The sequence below is a fragment of the Temnothorax americanus genome, unplaced genomic scaffold (genome assembly GCF_048541705.1).
Source record: "Temnothorax americanus isolate GAGA-0224 unplaced genomic scaffold, ASM4854170v1 Scaffold34, whole genome shotgun sequence".
In the NCBI taxonomy this organism is placed as follows: domain Eukaryota; kingdom Metazoa; phylum Arthropoda; class Insecta; order Hymenoptera; family Formicidae; genus Temnothorax; species Temnothorax americanus.
The window spans coordinates 1,095,812-1,119,931 of record NW_027509485.1 but is presented as its reverse complement, the minus strand read 5'-3'; the positions used below and the strand labels follow the sequence as shown (position 1 = coordinate 1,119,931).

At 43.5% G+C, this 24,120-nt stretch overlaps 1 protein-coding gene across 4 annotated transcripts in view; it reads right to left on the bottom strand.

The window, feature by feature from the left end:
- The window catches only part of LOC143901549 (homeobox protein homothorax-like), a 223,422-nt gene that overhangs the window by 88,382 nt on the left and 110,920 nt on the right, over positions 1 to 24,120 (bottom strand). For all 4 annotated transcript variants that reach the window (XM_077413971.1, XM_077413972.1, XM_077413974.1 and 1 more), the window contains one exon: positions 6,337 to 6,413. In XM_077413971.1, coding sequence (XP_077270097.1) covers positions 6,337 to 6,413 — 77 coding nt within the window. The remainder of the gene's footprint in view (positions 1 to 6,336; positions 6,414 to 24,120) is intronic.

Genomic DNA, 24,120 nt, shown 5'->3' with positions numbered 1-24,120 from the left:
GGGGTGAATCGTGGGCTACCGTTTGCGACATACAGCGGTGTATACCGCGCAAAAGAAAAATGTCGTCGAGATTCCGCGAGTAGCGGCTACGAAATAAACGGCCTAGTGCCGTGCCATGCCAGCCCCAGAGCCACCGCGGTCGGAGGAGCAGGATGCGCGAGGTGGGCGAGAGCCGATAAATAACCTCTGCTTTATTAGCAAGATACTACCACCAAGTGGGGAGAGAGCGGTTAAATTAGCGAGAATATTAGCACACATTTGCGCCGCTCGCACGCTGCTGAAATGATGCACGTGAACATTAGTGTGCGACACGAAGAACGATGGTTTTGCGGATGATGGTTCTCAAACAGGAGGATAAAGTTATTTTAGCTTTCAAATAAGAAGATGGCCCATTCCTGGATGAGCAATTGTCGACTTTGAATACGGTTTACAATCGCGCTAATGCATACCACAGTAATTTTTTATTGCAACATCTATATACCTGCTAATTTTACAATTTCAAGAGATCCCTTCCATGTCATTCTCAACCGTTCATCTCCCTGCACTTCTAAGTACGTAATCGTTCGCGCATTCTCGCGCACGCACCACGCACGCGAGTGGTTTCTTCCCTACGCTGATTCCTGCAATGTATACGTGCGATTTTCAGACGCGCGTTAGGTAGAGGTATGCGCACGCTTGTGTACAAGCCGCGGAGGGCTGCACACAGTAAAACAAGCTGGCAACGGTTCTAACTACTGTCCAGGCTGATATATGTGACGGAAAATTGTGGACGAAGGGAGCGAGAACGAGAGAGAGAAAGAGAACGAGAGAAAGCGCCCCGAGGGAATGGTCGGTCTTCTCAATGCATACGTAGACGTTTCTCGGCTATTTTATTTACGAATTATTTCATTTGTCCAGCGTATTCTAATTAGAGCAGCCATTTCTGAGCCGCCGTCGCCACCATTCTCATAGTCATCGTGGTCGTATAGGTGCGCTCTCCTTGTCCGGCCGACGCGTTGCAAGGCACGGAGGCAATGGCCACGCTCTAATTGCATTACGGAAACATGAGTTTCCTCCGGCGAAATATATCATAAAACTCTTATCGCGCCGCGAAGAAATTGCCGTGGGCTCGCTCGTATGCACTTCTCGGGTGCAAGTGCAAGCCTCGTAAGCTCGACGCTTACGTCCCCGCACCCTTATATACCTGCTCCTGCTCACCAATGCAAATCGTATATCACGACGCGCACTTTCGTCTCGCTATGCAAAAACGCGAATGGAGTTTGCTTTCACCTTCTCTATTCCGTTTTTCGCTCGAGACGGTTCCCCCCCCCCCCCCGTAAAAGAAGGCCAATACGCGGAGGAAAGTGAAGATCGAACAATCGTTTAAAACCGTTTAAAGCTTTGCCCTTAGACAGAGAATTTGGAAGCTGAAGAGAGTACTGCAAGGACCGATATGTGATCAAAACTCTCTCTCGAAATCTCGATATACAGAAAATATATAGAAAATATCATTTTTGTTTAAGAAAAATATCTTGTGCTTTATTTTTATTGTACTGCACAAAATGATACCATCTGAAATTCGAAAAAAAGCGATCGTATACTCATGGACATCGTTCGTGTATATATAACGCTACTAATTAATTTAAAAATAAATTAAAAATTGCTTTCACTCACGCAGCGAATTTATAGAAAAATGTATTTTCTGACGTAAATTTCAGCAGAAACATCCGACGAATGCCGACACGTTGAAAAATACCGAATGTAAACAACGAGCTCTTGCCAAATGTTCCAGGTTCCACCCCACTTTTTCGATCGTCGACGACGCAATTAGCACCGTTCGCGCGACGACGAAGCGCAGCGACTCGGTAATTACCGCGGCTTTGCGTGGGCGCGTCCAGAAACGCGATGGAAATAAATATAAACGACGGCGCCGCGCGGTTGGCTGCGCGAAGGCATCGCGAGCGTCAACTTCGTGGATCGCTACCGGTGGGTCCTCCTTAAACTTGATTTGTGCTCAATTACCGTAATCCTCCGTCCTCCCCATTCCCGCCTCGCCGTAAGCCAACGCGAGACACTTGCGAATGTCGCGACGATTTTATTTATACGCGCCGCGAGCCAACCAGCCACGTCTCCACGGCGTCGCGGCGCAACAGAAAGAGAGAAGAAGAACGAAAAAAAAAGGGAAAGAATGATGGAAAGAAAAGTGAAGAAGACGCGTCGCGCATATTCCGCCGTGTACCGATGCAATTCGTTTCGCATTTTATATCCGGCCGCGAGCGGTCTCGCACCTTTCCCTGCATCCCGAACCCCCTCTGCCGGTTCCGACGATACGTCGAGCATATGCACGTTCGTCCGATTCATCCCCGTGGAACGACGGCAATCTGGATTATTTCGATCTTCGCTGCCGTTAAAGTTAGCCGAAGAGATTACTGCGGCGCGACACGATTTCATCCACGAGAGGAGGGAAAGAGGAGAGGAGAGGAGAGAATGCGAGAGCGAAGGGGCCGGGTTGTGACGCGACTACGTCGTTTAAATATCACGGTAAACAGGGCTCGCAGTAATTCGGATGCCGGCGCAGGTGCCACGCGGAAACATCTATCAAGATGGCGAGATTGGGGGTGCAAGACCCAGCCCATTCCTCGTTGGGAGAAAGGGCGGCGGGAGGATAGGGTGAGGTGGATCAACTCGAAGAAACGGGGGATTTCTCTCTCTCTCTGTCTCTCTCCCCGCGGGACAGAAAGGACTAAGCTTTCACAGGACGGCTCTAACGTCGTCTTAACCCTTTCCGGCTAATACCGGATCGTAGGGAATTAACGGTCGCGACGACGATCGTGTTCACGAAAACCTGTCCTCGAAGTAATGCGGTTGGCTGTCTAATAATTTACGAGTTCCGAAAATATCCGGGAAAACTTTATTGAAATGCGATTGTCATCGCGAAAGAGAGAAATTGGAGAAATCCTTGGAATATAAAATTTCGCGCGGAGAGCGCTACACCATTTTTTGCACCTAGCGGGTAACTCGATCCTAAATTTACATACGTTCTGTGGAATCATTTATAAACTTCGAAAATAACGTGATGTGATTACTTTGTAAGTTTACCAAAAACAATTATAAAAAAATGATTACCTAAACATAGAGATCGTCATATCGCTAAAATTATATCTACCGTTTCTCTCCGTTTAAATAACAAATCGCAGATATTTAAACTACACTTTGTACCGTGTTATAATTTACGAGCATTGGAAATATCACAATTGCTTGGGACTTGGTCGAGAAATAATCGTTATGCAATGTAAAATAATGACTTAAGAAGAGAATTATTCTATTATGATAAATGGACTAACAATTTCTGTGCTCATAATAATTAGCTTGGGTGTTAAATAAGCAATACGTTGTAAGGCGATGCAAGGTTGACAATGTCTGATAAAATTCTACGTAAAGTAAAACTTAAATGTATTATTATGACGCATAATGGTCGCACGCAGCAATTTATTGATTATCGCCATTAAAGAAATCTTTAAATCTCGCAGACTACATTCCTGGTAAATTCGTATGCACCAAAACTGTTTTCCTTCGTAAATTGCGAATGTATACCAAAAAATGGCCGTAAAGCGTTAGCGTATATTATCTCGTAGCAATCTCTCGCGCACTTGTCTTTTTTTCAACTCATCATTTTTAACTGTCTGTGCAAACGTTTCGCAATCAACGTGTCTCGTTTGTATCCACTACGGTTATCTGCGAATTGCCTACGTTAATGGTAAACGATTTGCGGGCCGTAAATATGCGTCCCGGCCGTTAACGTAATCGCCGGTACAATCGTGCCGCAACTTATCGGTCGCACCTGCGACGACTGCGATGATGTCTTCACGAAATGTCTTCGAATGTGGATGAGTCTAACTACCGGGTCGTAGGAACGTGAAACATTTCCGCAACAAGTTATTGCCCCCGCAAAAATCGAGATAACTACAGCGAGAATACTTGCGAGATAACGAGAATAAAGATAGAATCGCGAATCAGTGCCTGGTTACTATCCAGGCAATTGCAACCGACTCAAATACCGTGTCTACCGGTATGTTAGTCATTATAGTAGAAAGCACGAAAAAGAAAAAAGAGCGAAGATATCTCGGAGCGAAAGAAAATTTCGTAACAAACAAAAAATTGCGAAAACGACTGAGGAAGAGATTGCCGAGGTTGCGACTGACGATCCAGATACGAAAATCGTAAAGTTGCTATGTAACAGCGACTAGTATAATATCCAGTTACGGTACTCTTCGCGCTAAGATTAAAGGTGCGTAAAGCGAACGCGGCGCATAAACGTTTTAGAAGCTCTTCAATTCTATACACAAGACTGAGCGACCAGCGCGAGCGAGATATTATTTTAAACGCTACATTACGTCCGCCAACCAGAGCAACAGCACATTTATTATAATGTGTCTAATAATTGAGAGCAAACAAATTCGTACAAATGAAAATGCCTTTTACAATACTCACACGGCAAATCTACGATGTGAATTGCGTTTTGGAAAATAAGTTTTGATATTTTATTGAAATATCTCACATAAAGAAAATAGTACAAAGGATATTAATCGCTAACGAAGGAATTCGTCTGTGATAGCGTAAATACTTCCACGAGCACGAATGAACAAACGTATATATACAATTATAGATATAAATGCATAGATACTTGGCCCTGAGAAAATGATAGTGTAATCAGTAATGTGTTGGCCATGACATATAAAAAGTATACAAGATTATACGTCAAATATTAGCAAAAAGCGAATTTTTGCGCAGCGAAGCAGCGACGCGATCTAATATTCTCATAGAGCGTAACAAAGGATCTCTAACGCATCAATGTACATCCAACGCGATATAAAACACGCTAGAGAAGAAGCATTATGTACCGCGAATGCGAGCAAATGAATTGTATGGAAAAATATGAGGATTACTGCGATGCATTATGATGTAAAGTTACGTAACACGATATTTCCGATCAATATGATGACGTGATCGAGGCAAAATGTTTTCAACATCGTAACGATCCGGAATAAATTTCGCTTTATCGAGGACGGAACGATCTCTCCGCCATAACTTCTTAAGTATGACGCGGAATTTAGTGTTAATCCCATTCTTAATAACGGCGGTGATTTTATAACTCCTCGAACTTAAGAGCAAACGACAATTAACGTCTTCTTCATACATACGTTCTATATTTTATATTTATACATACTTCTCTATATTTTTAACCTTATGTTATGAAACTGCTCGCTCAGATCATATACATATATGATCTCATTTACTCTTCCCTTATCTCTCTCTCTAAAAACCGTTGGCAACTAATACTATGCTTCTATCTTTCCAATTTTATAAACAGCAGTCTTTTAATACGACATGCGAAACACAACTGACTGACGTATTATTTGATTCTTGCAATATTTTATAGAATTCTTTTTTTCTGTATCAAAATACGATAACAATCCTGAAAATCTCACGAATACAAAATTCGTTCGTCGAGATTACGTAAGCGTCGCAGTGCAACAAGCAAAACACCGTGAATATCGATGACGCACGTGTCAGAGCGAATTAAATCGAAGTCAGGGAACTATACAGTTGCGATCAGCGCTTCCTTGAGGTCATGGAAAAACACAAATTACGGAAATCAGCCCGCCCGTTTGACTCGCTGACACGCATACTACGCCTACCGCGCCGTTTGTATTATACTCGCGTGATTGGCGCGCTGAAATAATCAGCTTGTTGCAACGTCAACGTGCAATCGCTGGTGTGCCGAGCCCCGGTCGTGCACGCCTCGTTCCGTTTGATGTACGGGCGTAATTTCAGGGTGTCTGGAATTCGCATATGACACGTGCGACGTGCCGTATGATTCGACGCCCGTTCGCCGCGCTCTCATGCCCGCCGGTCTAGAAAAAAGTTTCTCGCTTGGCACGCATGCGGAGCGATCGAGCGAGCTTTCGATCGTCGTCGCTTGGGAAGACTCGATCGTGGCCGAGAGATAAATTTGTTTACACTTGCGAACACGCAAAAGTCTGAATACACCCTATAAAATTCCCCGATTATCGCATATTTTTCATGACAAATGTTTAGAATGAAATATATACCAAATTTTTGAACGATTTATTTCCATTCAACCACACACATATTAAAATTGGAAATGACAATCAAAAATTCAACATATTGAGAAATTGGAAATAATAATCAAAAATTAAAAGAGCCGCGTATTAAATTTTAAAAATCGATTTTCTCATGAAGTTTTTTTATGATATGCAATTTTAGTACCTGAAAATTATTAACCATTTTACGCGCGGTAAAATGGTTATATCGTGTAAGAAATAATGCACTCACCAGTTGTTAACTTGAAGAATCGTCAACCCCGTGTCCTGTGCCAACTGTTTTTTCTGGTCTTCCGAGGGATATGGATGCTGCAAAAAGAATATAAATTCGCTCCATTAGAAATAAATTAAATACGAACGATCTCGCATACAGTAACTATTAATGCAACGCAAGTCAAAAACTCGTGTACTTAGAGAGCGAAATTGCCAACGAAAGATTGCAATTATTGGATACTAGTCCCAATAGAACGGTTACGTTGAGCGCAACACTTAACGGACATAAAATGCGAGGATAAAAGAAACAATTTTATCTTTCTCGCGTCTCGCTCTACCATCGCTTTACCGTTTCGCGTTTCTCGCCGACGGACGCATGGCGGGGCTTTCAAATAATTTATCGAGTGATTTATCGCACACCAAGGTAAGTACATAGAACAGTGTATCGCGCGCGCTGACTTTTATCTGCGCGACGATCCACGCATTACAGGCGCCGTATCGTCTAGATGCACCTGCGAAATATTATTTATTGCTGGCCAACAACGAAAAAAAAAAAACACACAGGCACAGAAAGAGAAAGAAGAGGGAGGGGCGGTGAAAGAGACAGCAGCTACAGCAAAAAGTTCCTTTTATATATCGCGCTCTCGGACGACCGCTTTTTATCGCGCGGTTGCATCGACGCAGATGCACTCGTACTATACGCTAAAACGATGCGCCAAGCGCGACACGCCGCTCGTATTGTCCCTCCTTCGCAAAAGAGAAACTATACGAGTGCACACCGAAGAAATGCAAGAAGAATACTGATGTAGTAGAGGAACTCGGCAAAACGTAAGATTCGTTCGATTTTAGCTTAATTTGAACATTACTGTAAAATAAATTATTATAATAAAAAGAAAAAAGAGATAAAGCCGCTTATTTACACAAAATCTGAAAATATTAAATAGACCAACAATAAGTACAACTGGAGTATTCTTTATACATACATAGTCCACTTTTATCTTTTATGTGTCATTAAATCTTTGGCTGTCTCGTGTCCATCATGGAAAATTATTTGGATAGATAAATTATAACGCTCACCGGATATTCCATCGACCTTGTGCCATAAATTCGTGCAACTTCTTAACCGTTCTTTCGGAAAAATTACCGCGAGCATTAATATCAAGAACCGAATCTTTCCGATGTTACGCAGTCAACCCTGTGCCAAGCTTCTAAAAAATGTATGACACGCATATGCGACATTGCGCACCTGCGTGCTACGCCAAGCCCGGTATCTTCGTTCACGCATGATATTAACCTTCGCAGAGTTCAAGTGAATCCTTTTTGAATACGTAACGCAATGTCGGCGGTCGCATTGGACAATTTCTTTCATAATAAAATCAAAGCTATAATTAATTCCTTAACGTAATTCAAATAATCAGTGGCGCACATTTAATTCAAAAAATATATTCGCTTTATAATTAAAGAACGGAGAATTAATTAATTAAAAAATAAATGGACTGATCTTCACAAAACTTACTTAAACGGGATAAAATCTTTGCGGTCGGAATTGAGCGATACCCACACTCTGAAGAGCATTAAAAAAAAATTCTGCACGCGATGTACAGAAAACAGTCACCGACGCTCAATTACATTACACCTAGCGAGACGTATTAATTTCGCGGGCGCAGGCACATCTCAATTTTAATCTCGCATTAACCGCAATTATGAAATTAGACGCACGTAATCGTCACAAGTAAATAGTCCGCCGACAGTTGCGTTCCCAATGGAGACGTTCCCTACGAAGACTATCTATCCGCGACACGCGAGGATTATGTTAGTCAATTTTCTCGATGTAGAAAGAAAACAACTGTAGAAGGAAGTCTTCTCGACCAAAAACTACTTCAGCATTGATTATTTCCTGTCTTGTTGCTCTGTAACATTCAATCTCTAATGCCGGGTACTCACTAGGACCTGCAACGTGCAACGGTCCGACGGTCGCTACAATTTTTTCACAATGGGTTTGTTCCGAAATAAGACGTACTCACTAGTTGCAGCAACGGTTGCGTTGCACGTTGCTGATGGGCGCAGGGCCTAGTGAGTACCCGGCACAAGACATTTATTAGACATACCTCATGATATACTTGCATTAAATTCAATACAAAATCAAGGTTACGCAACGAACGATGCTTGGCTCAGCTTGGCCCGTGCCAAATTATCGACTGACACAAAAAGATCCGGCCACGCATAAAAGCCGCCGGCGGCTGCGTCGCGAGCCGACGAACCGCATCATATTTTTACATAATTAGCACGTGGCGCCCGCGGTATTACGTCCTCCCTCCCTCACGCTCCCGATCGTTACTTTTTGCCGAAGCTTGCGGTATTTTTGGACACTGCCGTAGCCCACAAATCCATCCCCCGGGCCCCTCCGCGACCGATGCTGTATCATGTTTCTTGGAGGCGAGCCACGATATACATACATCAGAAGCGTGGCTCCGTTTTCCCCACCCGCCCATCCCCGGTACACCCCATTGTGCGCCGGTGTATATCCGATCCGAGCGATTCTTATCCTAATTAAATCGGCTGAGCGTATTGTCTGAGCGTAGAGTTTCCATCGGATCTCCGTGGATATCTAACGTCGCGTATAAAGCCGCGTCGAGCGGAGAATTGAGACGATCTCGCGCGGGCGCGGGGAACCCCCCCTCGAGAGGACGATCCGAACGCGAATCGATGCGCGCTAAATTACAGATTCGTCGACATGATCGACGCACGACATGCGGGATGCCTCGAGTGAATATCCGCGTCAGACCGACTGGCAAGGTGTACGAACTTCATTCGATTATCAAGATCCGAATCGACCACGTATATCAGTTAATTTCCCCTTAATTTTCCGTAGCCATGTATAGGTGACGAAAAGTTGGTATGATTCACGAGAATTTATACTGACACGTACCGTGAATATGTAAACGGGCACATGCATTATTTTTAACGCTAATAAATGTACCACGAGTAATGATTGAGCATTATTAAATTTATAAACGGAATGTAATAAACGACCACCTGTCTTACGCTCGTCGATCAGCGATATTAAACGGTTCTGAATCGCCAGAAATATACGCGATATTTGGTGAAGCGATACTCCGCAGTCTCTCTTTACGGTTCGGATTTTCCAGAGATAAGTTGCCCGTTGGGTTCGTTGGTGTATGCATAAAACAATCAAGATAATTGTCGAAGCTATGTGGGGACTGCCTGGCTGGCTGCTTTCAACCCTCCGCGCGATTCGAGATAGCTGCTGCGAGCGAAGGAGGAAGCAACGGTTGAGGGAGGGAGATGGAAAGCAGGAGCTATCCAATTACATTGAAAACAATAGTCTTAAGTGCTCGTGGCGGTCCGTTCTGGGCTAACCCCTAACCCTGTAGCGTCGATGCTTTTCCACCGACGGTTTCCCATTCCAGGCTGCGTTATAGCCGTGGCGACGCGCACGTTTGATTTCAAAAAGATATTGCCCACGGAATACTACATCACATAATACACTTTTCGCTTATTTTGCTAAGGCTTTTCATTATATCGTTGTACAATATTCATATGCAAAACTGCTCATCGTATTACATTATTATATTTTCAATATTCCGTTAAGTAATACACATATATTAATGAGGTATACTTTATAATAAAAAATTACGATGATATCATCGGTGGCACCGGTGACGAAATGGCCCGTTTGGTTCTCTTCATCGAATACAAATCCGAGATGGGAACGAGAGGAGAAAGAAAGGCAGAAGCGACGAGAATGAAACGCGCCGCGTTGCAAGAGCACGATTCAGTGGCCAAACAAGCGATAAAATGAAAATGAGCGGTAAAAAGACAATATGAAAACCATTTGGGTTTTCCCGAGGGCTGGGGCAGGAACGAGCCAGGCGGAAGCGGGGCTAAGTGTGTAAATGAGTCCGTAGTTTAGCCCGATTGCCTCTAGACGACCCCTTTCCGCGGTGCGCAAACCTCATCCACGGCTCGCTACCCTGATAGCAGCACCGGTATAGCTGAAATAACCGTAGTCTTCCTGAGGAGCAAACTGCTCCCTAAGACAATTCTCGAGACAATGAGATCGTTCGTAGCCCGAATTCAAATCAGTACAAATAGACGATGGATTAAATGTCTGTATTAGATGCGGGGCCGTTTCCTGAATTGATGGCTGCTCGCTGGATACTTCCGGGGCCATCTTCGGAATTATTCAATTACGATACTAAATTGAATAAGGTATCTATATATAAACTTATCAATATCAGACAAAATTGAGTTAGTCGTTCTAAACAATTTACGAAGTAGACCGCTAACATTTGCAATACTCACCCGTGTCTAAGAAAATGTATAAAATGAAAATAATACAAATCGTACATTTCGTTCAATATGTAATCAAGATTATTTCTATACTTCTTACGATGCAAAAGTATACGTGTTGCGATTGATCTAATTTCATGAGCGAGACGTAACAGACGTTAAAAAGACATCGTTATTCTTTCGTCTCTGTACTATTCGCGCATTGATCCGCAATTTCGCTCGCAACGTTCCCGCGCGCGAGCGTGACAATTTGCTGGCGCATCGGTTCGATGACGGGGACCGCGCGTGTGCTGCGTCAGGTCGTCGATGCCTGGGACGGGTGGATGGGATGCACATTGGAGCTCTTCCGGGCCTCGTGTCTCTTCGTGTCCTTCGTCGTTCCGGGATGTTACCCCACCCCGTGGTAATCGGGGCTCTCGGTGCCGAATGACACGTCGATGACGACCCGCTGCTGACTCCGACTAACGAGCGGGGCGTTGGGGGCGTGGGAAGCCACCAGAGATCGCGCCTCGTCATCACGCGCCTCAGAGTCCCCTCTTCCGCCGCCTCGCGTCCAGAGAATTCATGTCGAGCGGATGAGGTCGCGAAGCCCGAAGAGGTCACTACGGGTGGCTACGTCGATTTCACATCACCTGATCATCGGATCGTGCGGATCGGCCGACTAAAGCAAGAGAGAGCTGAGTGGAATCCTTCGTGACAGGCGAGCTGATAAACGAAGGGTAAAACGCGATGAAATAAATGGCGGTGGTCGCGATGCGAATTCGTCTTTGTCAGAATTGCGAAGGATTTAAAACCGACTAGATCAGAGCGAGAGAAAGAGCGAGATAATCGCATTCAGGCAGAAGTGCCGATTCCCACAAGGTCGAAGTAAAACGGGAACGTCTTCGTTCCCGCGATGACTTCACGTGTAATTACAACGGAAAGATGGGAGCCAGTCAATTGTCACGAGTGAATTTCGCGCTGGAATTGCCCCGACCGGTCGAATTGATGGGAAGGAAAGCGGGCTTTTTGGCGATGTGAAAATGAGGAGGAGAAAATGGCGGATGAGCGAGGGGCGGATATAAAATAGACGATGTCAGCGCGTCAGTCATCCGTAATACCTTCATTCCGTTTGTCTCCCTCCATCGGTAGGTAGAGGGCATGTATATATATATATTATATATAAAGTATTTCCATGAGCGGACACAACTTCGTTATCGCCTCGGAGGCTCGGAGGTTATTCGATTTCGGCGTTAAAATCTTCTAATATACCATTATTGCTTCGAGGGGACACGACGACCTCGCGGAGCGGTAATGGCTTGCTGCACGTCGAAAGAACTTGAATGAAATTCTCTTTAAGACGGAAGACTAGCCTGACATTGTAGCCGATTGACAAGAATAATGAAAACAGTCTGTAATTGGCCGATAGAAAACATTTTAACGCACATTTATTGTCAGAAAGTATTTGTATTGTATGACACGTTTGATGTTATAATAGACACATGTCACACACATGTACGCGCATACCAAACAATATTTTTCATTGTCCTTTTATTTTACTTTTGTAAAAAATTTGTGCGATAATGTTTTAATAATACAATATATTATGTGATAAACAGTTCATCAATACAACTACTTTCTGTCGCATTAAATTTTTGTTCTTTCACTTTTTGATATGAAAAAAATCGATTTTCGCTATGCGTATAAACATGTATAGAAATAATACACAACGATGTTATGTGAACAGAATGTAAAATGAACAGAAAAGGATTTAAAATGTCACGCGTTTTTAACAAATTAGATAAAAGATCAATTCAACTGTCAGCATCAAGAGATCGATTACTATCCAAATTTTATCACGTGACGTGCTATTTTGAAGATTCTTCGCGTTCCCTTGTATAATTACAAACGAAACACAATGGAATGCATAAAGGTATGCGTGCGGACGCGCCTGCAGCTATATCTGCGCCATGCTCGAACGATACCAGATAAGCCGTACCCAAAGATGGTATGCTGCTCTGATGCCGACTCGTGGTAGAACGCTAACCAACACGGCAATGAGAACTCGACAAACGTGGAGTTCCATCTGCCAGATAGACATCGTTCCGCGACTTGCTTCGTCATTGCGGCGGAGCTTTCAATATACAGCCGCTTACGTCCCTCAGATTCGCTTACTAATAAGGATCGGAATGTTTTACTTCCGCATCGCTTTCGTTAAAGTATAGCTATATGTATATATCTACATGTAAATATTTACGATATAAAGAACAAAATAAAAAGTTTTATATAGTAATTATATTTAAGTAAGAAACACACGCTAGCATAAAATATAAATGTATTGAGATACCGAAAATACCGTAGGCTGTTTTAAATTAAAATTAAATTTAAATTACAGGTTCTTACCGCGGGACTCGTGTTCTTTTTCTCAACTCGCGCCATAAAATAAATAAACTGATCGCGTGCAATAAATATTGCACTTGAAACGCTGAAGCGGTTTCAAAGTGCCAAAAATACCGACAACAAGTAAAAAACCGATAGCATCGAGTGATGCGTGGCATTTTTGATGGCGATCACCGATACGAGGCTCAAGGACAGCCCCGAAGGTAGCTTTACGTACGCGAGGCTCTCGGGAATCCATGGACGATTCCGCTGGTCGGTTCTCTGGAAATCGATGCTGACGAGCGAATTGGTACGGCGACCTGCGGGGCGTGGTCGAGCCGAGTCTCTGTGACACGGCCACCTCAATCACCGTGCGACGCCCAAACCTGTCATTATCACGCGACCCTGTCTACCGTAGGGTCTACGCGCGTACGCGTACACACAGCGCCAATGCGCCGAGGGCGCATACGCGAACGTGCGTTGAGTTCGACGCACGATCAAACTACGTGATCCAACGGATCACAAGGAACACGCGTCAAGGGCGCCAGACGTAGCGTGCCGAGGGGATGGAGACTCGTTGATCACCTCCTTGTCGCAGTACGCGGACACACCCCCGTCATTGTGTCCTTCGAGGTAACGCGGCGCTGGAGGAGGCGGATCCTTCCTTCACAGGAAGGTTCAATCGTCCGCAGGTCCGACGACCATTGACCCCGGCTAGTGACCCAACTTTGTCTCCCAATTTCATTGATTAGGCCTCACGCTCTCGCCTGCTGCAAGCGTCGTATGCCACTCGCGACCCCACGAACTCAACGCTGATTGAACCGTACTAATGAAACGGTTGGTTGTAACCCTAGCCTAATCTCACGTGTGAGAGATACCAGGCTTTTAACTTCGACGATCTGATTAACCTACTTCCAGCGAAGATCTTAGTAAAATAAACTTGCTTCTAACGTAACTTTTATATTTACCGTGTACGTTTTTTGCAATTCTGTCAAAACCTCAATATCTCAATTACGAAAAAAAGCGTAATTACACGACCCAAAATGAGAGATCTGAGCGAAAGACACGGAATGAAAGGCGTTGAATTAGGTGTTCGATATCCGCACCGCTTCATAAAATTGGCAAGATTATGTGCAGCCTTCGCTCTCTTTCTCTCTCTCTTGCTGGCTTTAAATGCGAACGCTACTATTCCCAACGTCGCTATTACTACCATCCCCGTCTCTTCAGAGTCAATGTTTGAAGACCGTATCGAATTCTCGCCGTTAATGAGAGGCGGGCGGAATTATTGACAAGAATCCAGCTCGCTCGGATCCCACCCTCTCTCCCACCCAACGTGCCGCACGTCAATCGGTACCAAGCACGCCTCGTGACTTGTGGGAATCGGGATAATTATAACGTTTCCGCTGAGTTTCGATACGGGGAGGGAGGGCCGAGCGTAATGGTGGAACCTCCTCCTCTTTCTAGGGGCCCCTCAGGCGGCAATTCTACGCTCACGCTCGCGCCGCTACCCAGCAATCATCCCCAGTCAGTCTTTCAGTCAGTTCCGTTGCTATTTAATTATCCATTTAAAGCGTGTAATCTTCTCCTACGCGGCACCGATTCACTCGTGCCGGTCATCTCTCGATGAGGGACAACGAGAACGATGATGACGTCGTGAAGGTCTGAAGAGGGCACAATTTTAAACTATACGGCAATTCGTGATGAAAATGCATAATATATAAAAAAGTCCTTTATCTTAATCGTGAAATGTGAAATGTAATATACATATATATATAGTTATTACTTTTCCCTTATATCTCTTATTATCTCAAAGATAGTATTCATCGTCATCCAAAGAAAGCTCGTCTTTATATATTCATGACTAATAAAAGGAAATAAAAAGGTGAAATACTACGCAGACAATAGCAAACAATCGATCGACGAGGATGAAATTATCACATGTTTCATTTACATTTGACACAGTAAGACGCGTTATGTTCAGCTGACAAGGATAAGGTCGTAGGCGATCGCAATAGAGAAGGCTGAATTTAGATTGCTGCAGAAAAGCGTGGGAGTACACCGTGTATATACATCGGTCCGGTCGAGACGCAAATGGTCATCGTTACCGATATCGGTAACAAGGATACGGTTGGCACCTGGAAGACCATTTTCTTCCCAAGTTTACTATCGAGTTGCAGGTTCAAAGAAAAAAATGAAACGAGGATTAGACTCGCGAAGATTCTTTTGAGCGGTTGAAAACGTGTTCTCCGGATTAATGCAAGCTTTGTTTGAAAATTTAAATGTTTACAGACATAGTTTGTTACGAAAAATAAAATAATAAATAAGAGAAATCGATATATCTTGGCAACATTTATTGTATTCCATTATTTCATATTTATTTGCGTTTCGATGATATCTTCTGAGAAATCAAAAATTATAGATTTTATTTTCCATTGCAGAAAAACAAAGAGTATGGTACGCGAATCGTCACGGGATCGTCCCTTCGTCATTCGAACGGGACATAGCTCCGTCCGGAGAACACGTTTCCAGATCGTCTTCCTTTCTTACCCCTGGCGCAGAGGCGTATAAGCGAAATAGCTGTTAGGTGATATTGGGGTATGGCATGTTGCGAGGGCATCGATATATATTTCTCCTCGTCGCATCTCGTCGTTCTTACCCATTTAGGAGCGTAGGTGCTCCGCTACTCACGCTCGGGACTCGTAGGTGGAAGGGTGGAAGAGAGGCGACCCTTCCGCGTTTAGTGTCAATTTATTCGGGATTCCCGAGATTCCCGAGGCTTTGCCACGCACGATCAGCCTCGCCCGTTTGCATAATATTGTATTTATTTCGTCTTGTAACCTCGTACACGCGTTCCCGTCCCGCATTGTCCCTCCCTTCCTTCGCCCTCTCCACCACCAAGTTTCAGCGCCTCGTGTATACGTGTGGGTAGTGACGGGAGAAAGCTTCGTTTAGTTCCCTATACTTTCGATTAGCGTCATATATGCGAGGCCTGAAATACGGGCTATACGGGTTGCAAGAAAATCCACGACGGCGGCTCATCCTTCCGACACCTTTTTTTCTTCGCAGCTTTCTTCGCTCGTTCTCCGCTACGTATCCTAATATCACGCGCTTTTGACGAATTATTTAGATGTAGTTGGCATATGTTGACTTCGGTCTTTCAGTCACATAATCGTAAAGTTACCTGAGATATATATATTTACACAAAAAATGTTTTCTTTGTTACTAATCGTGCAATAACTCGAGTAAATTCAACCTTTGCGAGAGGGTACATCTTATGTGATTGATTACTATTATGTATATATCGTGTCCCGAGTACATTAACGTAGTGTAGCGAAATGTGTATTCGAGGAGACATCTACGCACGACGATGCGTAAATGTAACTGGCTGAGACACCAGTCGAAATTATTGAAAGCGAGGCAAGCGTTGTTCAGCGATAAAGAAAGGCAAGGAGCGGCTGATATCGTTGCTCGTTTCATGAATAAGCACGCAACATCCGTATCGAGAGTACGAGGAGCAACCACGTTCGATAAGGCGAATCGCCAAAGTAAACGGGCGTGTTATCGGTCGTATCGCCGGAGTGTCGCATTAATTAAAATATTTAGCTGCGTACCATTTCGCAAGTCGCACATTATAAACTGTTTCTTCATATTTCTGTAGAAATATATCTTAATGATTAAATTAATTTGTAATTAATCTTATTAAATAATTTTTGTTTGCATCAGCAATTCCAATTATCAACAGATAATGGCTTTGAAACTATCGTACGAAATAACTTGGTCTATATTCTTATTGTCTCTGATAAAATATTCATGATAAGAGGCGCGTGTGCTCTAACGAACATGCTTTAACAAACGGAATTATGCAAATTGCATGTCTTCAATGATCAGTATCAACAAGAACCGACGGAAGATAGCGCCCATAAGTCCCCATAAAAATATTACAGCGTAACACGATCCATTGTGAACGCGATTAAAACGATAGTCCCATATTTCTTCTTGTACGACACGTCGTCGTAAAAGATGGCGCATTCGATATGAGAATAATTCTACGCGACAAATTATTCGATGAAATGATAGCGAGCATAAATTATTCACACGCTACGTAATTATCCGTAGAAATAATCCTTCGGGCGCGCAATCGATACCGGTTTTGATTTTATAGGCGGTATACGTCAAAGGTATTTGTCGATATCGAGAATCACGTCCAAAAGTGTTATTAACAGCTGCTCGGAGCACGCATTGATTTAGCAATATTTTCTTTATGTCCCGCGATTCGAGGTAAATCACTTTTCCCGTCGAGCATAAAGCATCGCGCGCGGTCGACATTCGCAATCATAAAATACAATATTCATAATGAGGACGTCAGTCAGAGAGGCGCGGACGAATTGACGGAGGTTGCTGCACGGACGAATGGCCGATTGCAGTGCGGCGCGGGGGTAGCAGAGCGGTGTCGACGGCGGTGGTGAGATGGTGGTGCTGGTGGCGGCGGTGATGGTGGCGGTGGTGCATCGATAACCCGCGCGTCGAAGAGTTTGAGTGATTGACGCGATCGGATGGAACAGATCGTGATGCACGCGGAGAAAAGTGTTGACCGCTCGTTCCGGGCGAACATACGTATGGCAGCCGACCCATTGACAGGTGCATAACGCTTTCAAACAAATAGGAACAAATTCCCCTCTCTCTTTCTCTGTTTCGCGTACATATCAAAATGCATTTTTAAAGCTTACCGGTGTACGGCAATAAATATCAACAAACGAGTATCCCCCTAGGCTATAAATAAAATCTATGTATTTTTAAAACCTTTTGTTTTGTTTTGTTTTTCATACACGTAGACACAACGCCCGTTGGACATTCGGAGGTATTTTGCCATCACAGGTAAGTCCGACGTATTTCGTCGCTGCGCATTTCGCCAGGCGTCCATTTCCGAATGTGCAGAACTTTTTTCCGCGATACGTTGGCGACTGACGCGATATTTGCGCAACGCGGAATTTTTTTCAAAAAAAAGAGAGAGAGAGAGAGAGAGAGAGGGAAATACAAAAAATAGGAAAAACACACCCAATGCTTTTCCACGTCGTAACAGAATGAAAGCACTAAACGCGCGATAGCCAGCAACGGCAGCAACAACACGAACGCGTGTACCCATTATGCCATAATATCGATAATAAACTTTTTCGCCGCTCGAGAGAGTGGCGATATTTTTTTGTTGACTCATCGACAATTCGCACACGGTGCACAATGAACGCGATTATAATCATCACAAGCGTAACAATTTATGATAATAAAAAATCCCTCCGTAATCGAACTCCACCTAAATTCTTTAAATATTAACGAGGCACGTGTTCTTTGCAAATATCTTAACTATAATTCAGAGATGTTTCTTCAGTCGCGCGCCGTACAGTCGACTAATTTTTTAAGCACTTTTCCAAATTTATAGTTGGTTACAATTCTCTTAATCGCATCATCTTATCGATAATCTCAAGAATGGCGGATGCCAATAATACGCGCGACATCGCTTCAGTCATGACGAATGACATCTTCCGAGTCAGGTCGAATCGCGATGAACGGTGTCGTTTTGCGTTTTATGCTTGGCCCCGGACAATTGATCCATCAGGCTGAGCGCGTAAGCTGTAGCGTTGCACCTGTGCATCGTATACTGTGTAGTGTGGCCGGTGGTGGATGCAACGCGAGTCTGCTCGGACAGGTGATTGTCAGTGCTTCAGGCGCCGCCTCGAGATTTTCATAGACTATCGTCCGTGCGAAGTCATCAAAACCGCAAACCTGAATATATCTCGGCCACAACCAGCTGTGGCCGAGATTGAAGTCGTGCGATAGCATCGTGCTTGAGAAGAATGCATAACGAGAAAAATAATTTTACAAAACTTTCTAATTTAGTTACCCTTATCTTTGCGTAGAAGCATTTTTGCGATAGATAAATGCACACGAACCTAATACAATATTAGTTACATTATGTTACAGAGTTAATTGCGTATTAAATCCGTTTTTTAGCAAATTAAAACTTGAAGTAGATACGCCGATAATAAAGGTAATCGATTTGCTGGCGATGGCGATCTGGAATTACAAAATTTCGCGTTGGTAGAGAGAGCGCGCGTATTTATCTATACGTTTGATGGCTCCGGCCGATTTTACTACGTGCAACGTCAAACGTTTCCGGCGGTGCGCATCGCGCGCGCGGCATAAAAATGACAGCTCATTGGATTTTACGAACCGGCCCCACGGCCGCATTGCACCAGCGGCGCACCGGCCGTGATACAAACAGTCCGTTGCGTCGGTGATTTTCATCGCCGTAATAATGCGTTTATCGGCATTCCCACGCCCGGTCGATCAGTCCGATGAAACCTATTCCCGGCGAACAACCGAGTCATGTCCACGCCCTTTTATCGTTAACGCGGCAAATATTTTTTTTTTTGGCGCAGAATAAATTAACTTTACTCAATCAAGCAGATTTTCCAGCACGAGGAACATATTTCAAATGGTTATTGCGCTGGGTCGCTGGCCAGTATATAAGTATTGAAATATATATCACGATTTATATGTCACGTCAAATACATCGTGATATCGCACGAATATATTGGAAATATATCCATATGAATCGCGGTTATATAAACATCCAAATATTTTTTAATATAGAGTTAATCGAAACGAATTAAATTTTGGTACATAGCAGCATAAAAATTGCAAGTTATAAAAACTTGTTATTTCGGTTTTAATAAGATATTTTATTTAGATTAAATTGTATGTGTATTATTACGCAAATTATATAACGTTATCTTCACGAAACTTAAACTTTAAAAAATGTTAATAAACCATGTTCCATATATGTTATGTTATAAAAGTTATGAAAGCGATACATTTTTATATAGCGTGACGCGGCAAATGCAGTAATGTCCATATTGTTCTATTTATACCCCTCGTTTAATTTATCGTGAAATCAACACCGAGAAAATTAAACCGGTTATTATTAGATTCTTCAATATAATTAGTATTATTCTACGACACTGTTTCCAGAATATTGAAAATAATTGTGTTGTTTTAAAACGCTGCAAATTGCCACGGCACTGTATCGATCGATCATACCATGCCATGGTATTCTAACGTCTTTTTATCCGCGATAAAAAAAAGGCACTTGCGAAATCAATAAACTTTTAAAATAACATTTATCAAAACGAGCAAATTTTCATAGACTTAAATTTCTGAGCGTAAGATTTCTAAATCTAACAAAAGATAAAAAATTAGTTGCTCAGTCTTGAAATGAAAAAACGATTAAAATTCGTTAACATGGGTACTGTTTTCTCACATTGTGAGAAATTCTCTCTCTCTCTCTCTCTCTCTCTCTCTCTCTCTTGCGGTGTCTTTATTTCGTAAAGACAAGGTAACGCCCAGGCAACTTTGCAGGTCGTTCCCCTCATTTCGTCTGGTGGAATAAATTATGAACTTCATAGTGTAGGTTTTCGCGTTGCGTTCGCACGCGATCGATCGCGGCCCGACGCGACGTGCAGAGGAGCATCGTCGCCGTCCCATCCGGCAAGAAACAAAGAACGCGACAAGGGGGAAAGAAGAAGCCGCAAGCATACGTCGCAAAAGGAAGTCGATTATTTCGCGAGTCCGTTTGCCGCGGTCAATTAAGTTCGTGAAATTTCGCCGCGAAAACAACGCGCGATTCGCCCGTCCGGCGCCATCGAGTGTCCGGTCCCCCTCTGGGCCGTGCCCTCCGCGCGCGCGGAAGGGCATCGTCGTCATCGTGGGCGATTCAGGGGGCAAAAAGGAGACCTGTTGACGGCGTCATTATCGTTATTTAATATCCCGGTCATTAGCGCGTCCCGCCGTGCCACTCGAGAGTGTTGTTTATGTACTCATCCGCTCTCTCAGAGTTCGCCGCGTCGAGCCTGAGATTGTTCCTACGCGTTTTTGCAACGGCGAACGAGGTGCTGAAGAAGGATCACGCTTTGAAGTCTTTCTCCGTGTACACATCGCGGGCATACGTACGCTTTTACGCGCATTAATAAAGGCCACAGAGACAATCGGAGCACGATGAGTTAATTATTTTCGTGAAGCAACCTACTCGTTCGCGAGTGCACCGCGTGGTAAAGTTATGTGTATCGACTATACTGGCATACCGCTTATGTACCGTAGACGAAATGTTAACGCGGGAAAAAGCGATCGTATGTGTAAGAATCCGCGGCACCGCGCTCTTACAAAGGATTTAAGAAAATAAAACCAGCAAGTATGAGTGCGGAGGCTCCCGTTGCGCTACAAAATAGAATCGAGATGGACGTCGTTGACCGAGCAAAAAGTAAATGGAACATGCAAGACGTGCTGCACCGAATAAAAGAGCGATAATGGAAAATGCGGCCAGTTCGAGTCACGGCCGGATAATAAGTTCCGCGTAATCGTCGGCGATTTTACCGCTGCCAAGAAGTAATGCTGCATTTTCACGATTGAACACATCAGTGTCTTACGAATGCCGTATTCTTGTGGCCTGTAGATGCAGCGAGAAATGTATGCCGCGTGTTCAAATGTACGCAGATGTTTAATTTTTATTATACCGATTACCATTATTGACAAACGGTTATCAACATTGAGCGCAATATATCCGTTTCGAACTCTCGCTGGTGGTTTACCGCGCAGCAGCAATAAACTACCGATTATAGACGCTTTCAAGGACCATCAGGTGCATAATGCACGTATGTACGTAATTTCGATACGCGGTATATAAAGTAGGTTAATTAAAGCCGCGGGGGAAACGATGTAACGAATGAGCTAAATTAAAAATTCCAAAGTTTCCGAACCGATCGAGCCGCAGCGTACGTTATTCGAACAAATGATGCAGCATATGTCGCAAATGAAAAATTAATAGGTAACAGAGAGATAATGAGTGTGTATAATGAAAAGTAGCCATTTCGAAACCATTAGCAAATGCGGCGTTATTTGACTATTTTTATTATGGGTAATAGTCTTTGAAAATTCACTGATTCGAGAAGCATAATTTAAAAAGAAAATTAATAGAGAAAAAATATAGTTCATTTTTTTTTTTTTTTAATTTTTGCTCGAAGAAGAACGTCTCGGGAGAAGCGGAGTCCAATCTCGATTTTGCAAAAACACGTAACGTGGTCGGAATATATCAACTGCAAAGAATGAAGCGGTTCACCAATATGGCTGGTTATGCAAACAAGACGGGCAGAACCGCGGTAGACGGAATCGCGTAGAGTCGCGTTACCATTATTTATCTGCCTGCGAGGCCGGAAGGATGGTATACAACGTAACGCGTATCCTTCGGGCCAACATAAAGACCCCCACGCAGAAATTTACATGGCACCGCACGCGCACATTTTACATGCGTATACGTATACAATAACTATCTTGCCGCACTCTGTAGTGTCGCAATGGGGTAAAGCCTGCGTGCCGGCTTTGATGAAGGTCAGAGTCAAGATGCGTAACACTTAAGAGACACTCGCGCGCGTGAGAATTTCGCCAGAGAGACACGGAAACCATGAAGGTGTCGCGACTCGGAACGTCCAGGGCATCGTGTCTGACAATAGATTAGCATCTCTTGGCTGGTGGTCTGCGAAAACAAACAAGTAATGTCCGGAATAACGCGGCGATCTACCTTCACACTTTCGACCGCGAGAAAATAAGAAGAAATGTATACGTAAATTGGAATAAATGATATTACGACGTGTAAAGGCAAAAAATTGACAGAATAATATTTTAATTTTATTTAAAATGTTACGTTTTGCCATTTCTTTCGGAATAATCTAATAATTTATCGTACTTGTTTAAAAAGAGATAAAAATAAAAATTTTAATGTCATTTTTTTAAATATCTCTTACAGCGTAGAAATATTATGAATTAAATGTAAGATCTCTTTAATACGTCTGTGTGATAGATCGAGGGAACCACAGAAAATAGTATATATATCTGCGCCACGAAGCGTATCTAGGTCATTCTGGTGCTACTAAACGCAGTAATTCAGCCGCGTGCTGAAAGCCCACGGAGACATGAGCAGTGTGAACCACCGTGATCTAAGATACACAGTTGCCGCGCATCTACCTCGATTTATAGAGGAGCACCTGGATAAAGAATTATGTAGGAACCAGGTGTTCGTTAACGGCATTCGCGTTTATTTCCCTCCACCTCCGTAACGCCGAAACGAGTCAACACCTATACGTTTCTGCCAACGATGGCGCTTCTACGAAGACGTACGTTTACATTACACGGTATAATTTTATGTAACGGATACCCGGATAAAGAAAAAAAGATGATCAATGCATGCCTATCTCCGCGATAACGATTGTATCGCGCGCGATGTTAACCGAATCCTCCTCGAGATCGATTGATTAGTCCGTAATTGGTAATTTCGTTGCCGGGAATCAAACGCGAAATAAAGGCAACGAAGTACAGAGAAAAGGAGAGGCAAATGCCGGATGGAGGTAAATCGGAGAGGGCAGAGAACGAGAGGTCGTGCGAGCGGTCTGCACTCTCTGGTCAGTCTCTACAGCAATTATACCGCTGAGCACGGCCTTCTCGTGAATGCTACACCCTCGATCCTGTGCAACGAAACTGCATGCATCGAGCGGATATACTTTACTTATCATGGGGCACCACAACTTCTCGTGGCAACAACCGGCGAAAAAGAAGCACGAAATAAATACTCGTCTTCGTGATGGCTGCAATAAAATACACTTTGCAATTTGCAATTACGGTATATGTGTGAAACGATACTGGTCAAAAGCATATAATAATCGCACATGTATAAAACGATTGTACGATTTTTTTATACGTGGATAAGTTAAAAATTTATAATAACTTGAAAGAAACTGAATAAGAAATAAGAAACTGAAAATATTTCCCAAAGAGAAATTACATCATGATATCTGATATAATTTCACATTTTGAAGTATTTTGTGACATATCGTATATTACATTCATCGAACTAAATATATTTGCCAAAGAATGCGCTTTACGATGCGACGAACACGTGGGGAGGGTGGCGCACACAAATACGTCGACCCCACTAGAAACGGAAATGGTTACCTGCGACTATTTACGGGGATGCATGTCAAGCTGTATGGCTTGCGGGCACGCGCTATAGGTTTGTATGAACAAACGTGAT